The sequence below is a fragment of the Gekko japonicus genome, unplaced genomic scaffold (assembly GCF_001447785.1).
Source record: "Gekko japonicus isolate JY-2015 unplaced genomic scaffold, Gekko_japonicus_V1.1 scaffold1525, whole genome shotgun sequence".
NCBI lineage: Eukaryota > Metazoa > Chordata > Lepidosauria > Squamata > Gekkonidae > Gekko > Gekko japonicus.
Genome location: NW_015176018.1, coordinates 363,072 through 369,750, shown reverse-complemented (window position 1 = coordinate 369,750; position 6,679 = coordinate 363,072). Strand labels below are relative to the sequence as shown.

The 6,679-nt window shown below is 44.2% G+C and overlaps 1 protein-coding gene across 1 annotated transcript in view; it reads right to left on the bottom strand.

Moving 5' to 3' along the window:
- Positions 1-2,946: 2,946 nt before the first annotated feature.
- GUCY1A2 (guanylate cyclase 1, soluble, alpha 2) overlaps positions 2,947-6,679 on the bottom strand; it is a gene marked incomplete at its 5' end in the record, with an annotated part of 237,962 nt that continues 234,229 nt past the window's right edge. Inside the window, one exon of the mRNA XM_015426580.1 lies at positions 2,947-3,154. Within this exon, the coding sequence (XP_015282066.1) occupies positions 2,947-3,154 (208 nt within the window). The remainder of the gene's footprint in view (positions 3,155-6,679) is intronic.

Sequence of the window (6,679 nt, the reverse complement as noted above, 5' to 3'; positions counted from 1 at the left end):
TCCGGAGATATATGCATAGACAGTGGAGACAAATGATCATGAAATATAGGGCAGCACTCAGCCTATACAGAGCTCTATGTAGAGCTTCTTATCTTCAGCACATTTGGGCACTACTTAGGAATGTCACAGACCCACTGCCACTCCTTGCACAATCTTTTCATCTCCAAAGTTTCACATTTCTCTATGCATATACATATATAGGCAACGGATTAGGACAGCTCTGATCCATGAACCATAATACATCTCTGATTTAAGGTGGTACCGGCGAAATCTTGTTTTCAGCTGCAGGAGTCTTACAGTAAGTATTGATACACAGGAACACCCTGCACAATTGTTTTCATGTGCAGGAATAATTTTGTGAATGGTTCACACTCAGATTACTGGCAACTGTACCCCTCTGTCATTTCCCCTTTCTGCAACGCATTTCTAAGAAGCTCTTTAGTGCCACAAAAATTTTGGCCTGCCATTCCGCCCACACAGTATTCTAGCCCTCCAATATACTTTAACTTACAGATGGGATGTTCTTTTTAAAAGAGCCATATTTGGTTCCATACTGAACCACGTGTGGCTCTGGAGCCATAGGTTACAAAGCCCTGGGCTATATGCTTTTTCCTGCTTTTCAAAGCATATTGGCATGTGAGAGATATACTGCACGTTGCTGATGTATGAAAAGGTGAAAAACACAAAATGCTTTCATTTTTTTAGAAAAATGAAAACCTCTTTACTAAATGTTTCTGTCTGAAAAGGGAACATGAGAGTATGTGCTAGTGATGTTTTTATACGTGTTGTGATACCCTACATCACAGTCCTCAAGCAGTTTGCTCTGCAGCTGTCCTCTTGAGATCAATGGTACTACTCCAGTGCAGCCAGTAGCCTAAAGGTATGGGTTTAAGAAGTAACTCCCAGGCTAGCCCGATCACATCAGATCTTGAAACCTAAGCAGGGTCAGCCCTGGTTAGCATTTGGGTGGGAGACCTCCAAGAAATACCAGAGTTGTGATGTGGAGGCAGGCAATGGCCAACCACCTCTGAACGTCTCTTGCCTTGAAAACCCCACCAGGGGTCGCCATAAGTCAGTTGAGACTTGATGGAACTTCTTGCCACCACCAACTTCCACTTCATTCGATGGGGCTTAAACCCAAGTGCATATTATTGCAGTCTTGATCTGGTCTGGTTACCCTTGGAGACTGGAGGCACCATATCTTACTAACAATCAACACGGCTATAAAAGAACAGTGCCAGAATCAAACTTTTTTTGCAAAGCTTTGGAATGAATCATAGTTCCAAAATTTGACCCCAGCATGTCCAGCTTTGGATGTTTGAAATACTCCACCCAAACCTCGACAGAGTACAAAACTGTGAAGATCAGTACTTGGATGACAGGCATCCTACCTTTGGCCCTCTTTTTCTAAATCACAACTAGGAACCATATACAAAATGAGAATATACATTTGAATTTTTGTAACAAATCCAAATGAGGAGAAGTCAATTGACATCCCCTCCCCCCCCCGAACCGGTAAAGGACTTCGATTTTAAATACTTCCCATCATTTCAGTGATTTCAGATAGGTGAAATGGAGACTGTGTTAGTGATCTGTGTTAGTGATTTTGAACGCAGACTCCACGGGGGTAGGTATTCTGGGTAAAATCTGGCACAATATGAGGGAGTGGTTTTGTGCACCTGTTGGGAGGAGGTCATGGTGCTTGCCTCATCCACTTCCCAGTCATTTCCCATCAACTATGAAGAACTGTCATTGGCAAGCAAAAAAAGCTCCTAACACAACCCGTACTGGTTGGATGGCTGAGGCTCTACCACGAATTAGCGGGAGCTTTGAGTCAAAGCAATCAGGAATCAGAGCGGGATGCTTCCAGCAATGTACCCGGAACTGGGCTGAACAATCACCATTTTTACTTCCATTGTTCTTCTGATGCCTAGACTGACTGTATTAGCCGGGCAAAGACAGCATGTCATTTTTAGATAAGCAAAATACAAACGTCTGTCAGGAAAAGAAAATAACCCACATGGTGTTCTTGCAACCCTCCCCCCAACAAAAAAAATGGCCTTTCTTATTGTTTGAACAAGAACCAGAATAAGTTGGAAAGATGGCACAGAATATACAGTAGTCAACTGACCTCATACTTGTTCCAGTGCATGGAATATTCTTTGTCCACAAAATGAAATGTATATATAAAAAAGGTAAAATCTCTACAATATTATATACTGAATAATTATTCCTTCTGCCAGGAAGATTATAAATGGTCTCTACAGTATTCATATGAAATGGTGTTGTTGTTTTTTTAATCCTTAGTCTTAAAAGATCCCTCTTAGTGAATAACATTTTTAAAGGCGAGAATGCATCTCAGTCAGAACTCTTGGCTTAGCTGGTGCAAATTTAAGATGTCACTGAAACCCTGCCGCTCTGAATCCTGTGTGCATTTTACCTGTGCGAGGGACCTGCATCAGTTCTACTGACACAAATGGAGAATGCCCTCCAAAAATAAATCTCCCACCCATTTCTGAAGGAACCAATCCACTAGCGACTCCATCAATTTAAAGGGAACTGGCACAGGAGACCCACTGCTGAGCGGAGTGTGTCCATCAGTAAGAAAAAATTAATTTGGATGTCTTTGTTTTGTTTTTAACCCACAATGACATTTATGACCAGCAGCAGCTCCAGCAGTGAAGAAGTATTTTGCTTAATTTAATTTCTTTTTTAAAAAACCCTTGTGTTTTAAACACCCTCCCCCCGGCCGTCTCCCCTTTTCCAGTTTGTTTATTGACAGCAGTCACCCACCTTTAAAAAGAATTATTGCCTGACATTTCACGGAGCTTTTTTTTAACTGCTTGCTTGGAACAATGCAGTGAAACAGAAAGAATCTCCCTTCTCCTGTCATGACCCAGTTCTGGGCTTGTGCTTTTGTGATGAGTCTTTGATCTGCAGCCGGCCTCATAGGCTTGTTTCTCGGAGGAACATGGTGCCAATGTTGTAGGAAATCTTTCTCACTCTGGCAGATGTGACGGAGGTCTTTGGCTGCTTCTGACCAGTTCTGACCTCCAGGAAATAACAAATCCCAGGGATTTCCTTTGGAAAGTTGTCTGGAAGCTCTTCACGGGATCGAGGAATGAAGACAAAATTTTCTTCCTTTTTCAGAAGTCTAGGGGAAAAGAAACGAGAAGAAGATCAGCCTTGAATTATGGATCTTCCATCCTATGAGGTTCAAGGCAGAGGAAATTACTTCTTCACCTGCCCACAAAACTGCCAGTTGCCCAGACAAAAACAATCAGTTCCTGCGTTGTCAACCCATCAACCCTTTCTTCACAGATTATTTATTTTAGATCCTGATATGCCAACTAAGACCAAAGGCAAATAACAAACTCTCTAAAGGATTAGCCAAACAACAGGAATAATATGTTAAAACAACTATCCGCAAAGCAGCCCTTAAAATATGATGCATAGTGCCTGCTCAACAGATCAATGACCAATGGGTCTATAAAGTCCTTAGATCTTATTAAGTATTAGGGGATTCTCAAGGTTCTTTTAAAGAGATCACTATTGCGGCCCTAACTAAACTCTATCAAAGCTGAGGCCCCCATCTGTTCTTCCAGAAAGCTATTCCAAAGGTTGAGGGCAGCCAGCCAGAGAGCGAGACAGCAGTAGAGCACATCTTTGTGGGGTATGGTAGAACAACCAGGATATGTTGCTACATTGAGAGATGTTGCCACACAGGCTCATGGGATTTGGTCCTTCAAGTATTTGGGCCCTGAGCTAGTAGGACTTCAAAAGTAAGCATCAGCACCTTGAATGGCATTCAAAATCAAATTAGAAAACAGTGACTGCACAATAGGAGTAATATGCTTTTTATAGCTAGACCCTGATAACAAGTGGTCTGTCACATTCTGTACCCACAGACGTTTCTGGGTAATTTTTCAGGGCAGCCCGATGCAGAGCACATACAACAGCTGAGCCTTGAGGTTACTGTAGAAAGGATCTATGTGGTCAGATTGGTAGTCTCCAAATATTGAAACATCTTGCATGCTAGATAGTGCTAGATAGTGGCCTTCATATCACGAAGAATCCTATTGACTTCATTCTGAGAGACCAAACTGAAAAATGTGTTACACCTGCAATTAGGACCAGGCAATACAACAGAAAACCCTACCACACGACCTACTAATAAATCAGCATTCAGGTCCCATGATCCCAGAACTGACATTTATTGGGTTGGAGGCATGAATGGCCAGCTGATGGTCATGGATTTTCCCTCCTTCCCCTCCCCAGAGAAGTCTCTCCAGACAACAGGACTCATGCCTCCACCCCAGTATCTGTATCTGTCTGTATACTTTATCCTGCCCTCCTTCTAAGGATCAAAGGGTAGCATACGCAGACTTCCCCTTTCCCATTTGTTCATCACAACTCTATGATATAGGTTAAGCCAAGAGCCTCACATAACATTCTAACTTTTACACTATACGGGCACAGAATGCATGTATGTTTGCAGCAAAATACCAACATTATGATGAATGATTATGATGTCAAACTGTCTGGATGATGAGGTCCATGCCAGGAAACTGGTCTTAGCTATGGTCAAGTTGCCCAGGAACCACAGGAGAACATTTCCAGCTGTTGCCCAAACTGTGAACATCTCTTCTTTTAGCACCCAAAGAGACACTGTCTATTCAGGTCTTCAGGCTGGGTTTAAATCCTTCTGGTTCTAGAAGGCCTTCAGTTCAGATTAAAATGGATGGGGCTGTTGTCTGCTTATATCCCCTACTGTAACATTCTTCCCAAGTACAGAACTTTACTTCCTTACATGGCAGTGAAAGGCAACCCTTAATTTATATATAGGCAGGGCTCTTTTTGTAGAAAAAGCCCAGCAGGAACTTAGGCCACACCCAACAGCAGGAACTCATTAGCATATTGGGCCACACCCCTGACAGCACAGCTCATTAGCACATTAGGCTGCACCCACATGTTACCAGAAGTGTGGTCATCCAGCCACACCCACCTTTTGCTTCGTATTCTGTTTACCTTGTTTGTTGTCCAAACCCAGGGCTTTTTTGTAGCAGGAACTCCTTTGCATGTTAGGCCACACACCCCTAATGTAGCCAATCCTAATGCGTTTCTGCTGTTGGGTGTGGCCTATTATGCTAATGAGTTCCTGCTGGGTGTGGCCAACTTGGGAGCCAGCCGGAACTCCATTCCTGTGCGTTCCTGCCCAAAAATAGCCCTGTATATAGGGTTGCCGACCTTCAGGTGGTGGCCGGAGATCTACCACAATTACAACTGATCTCCAGGCAACAGAGATCAGTTCACCTGGAGAAAATGGCCACTTTGGAAGTTGGATTCTATGCCATTATACCCTGCTGAGGACCCTCCGCTCACCAAACCCTGCCCCCCAATTTCCAGGTATTTCCCAGCCCAGAGCTGGTAACCCTAACTATATAAGAGAAAATAGAAAGGATCACAGGACTTAGAGTAAAAGCTGCTCCTTGCCCTTGGAGACTCCAGGCAATGAGAATCAAGCCTGCTCCTATCAGCCTGCTCTCAAAATGGGCGGTTTCTTAGGCATGCTAGAGTATGTTAGCATCTTACAAACAAACAAACTGGCAGATAGATTCCAAATCTGACCCTTCCTCCTATCAGCAGGCCTACTTGCTGAATACTACTACCCAGTTACAATCGGACCTTGTGCTATGGAAGCTCTGGCTCGCTGGTATATTAACACAGCCTTATTTGTGGTCAGGAAATGCATTTTAATACTCTGGATATTGTCAGACTTCCAGCTGGCTCTGCAGAAGGAAAAGACAGATAAAACATTTTGCCGCTTGGAGAAATATGTCAGAGTTATTCCCTTGTTTGCACTGGAGAAAATCCAGTTCAATGCAGTTGAAGGAAATAAGGCTCGTTGTAGAACAAGGATGAGGAAAAGCAAACCTACTAATTGAAACCAAAGTGGTTCAAGACTCCTGATTCATGACGGTAGGAGCTGGTTCACACTGAAGAGCCTGATGTGTCTTTGTATATAACACGGATCCTTTGGGAACACTCTTCGAGTCATCTGGTTGGCAAAGCAACCACAAGATCAGGACATTATTTATGGCTGTTCTGGTTTGGTGTACATCTATTAAAGCAGATGTCTGGAATTATTTTTAGGCACAAATAAAGCTAAACTGCTTCTTTCCTATATAATACTTGTCCAGGGATGGTAAACCCACCTTCACATTCACCTGCTCCAGAAGTGACTCTGGCAGGGGCCAGTCTCACCCAGGCAGAAGAAAAAGAGAAGAGATTGGAGTTATACCCCATCCTTCACTACCCAAGGGAGTCTCAGAGCGGCTTACAAACTCCTTTCCCTTCCCCTCCCCACAACAGACACCCTGTGAGGCAGGAAGGGCTGAGAGAGCTCTCGACAGAAACTGCTCTTTTCAAGGACAGCTCTGACAGAACTGTGGCTTGCCCAAGGTCATCCAGCAGCTGCAAGTGGAGGAGTGGGGAAGGGAGCAAGGGTGAGGGCACACCTGGAAATGCACCACCGGCAGCCACCTCAGAGCCTGGCAGGCCCAATAGGTTGCCTCAGAAGGGAGGAGGGGCTCAGGCAGCAAACCACACCTGGCAACAGGCCAGAGGAGGAGGCCAGCAGCAGCTGGGGACTCCTGGGGCCTGGGCAGAGAGGCAGAGG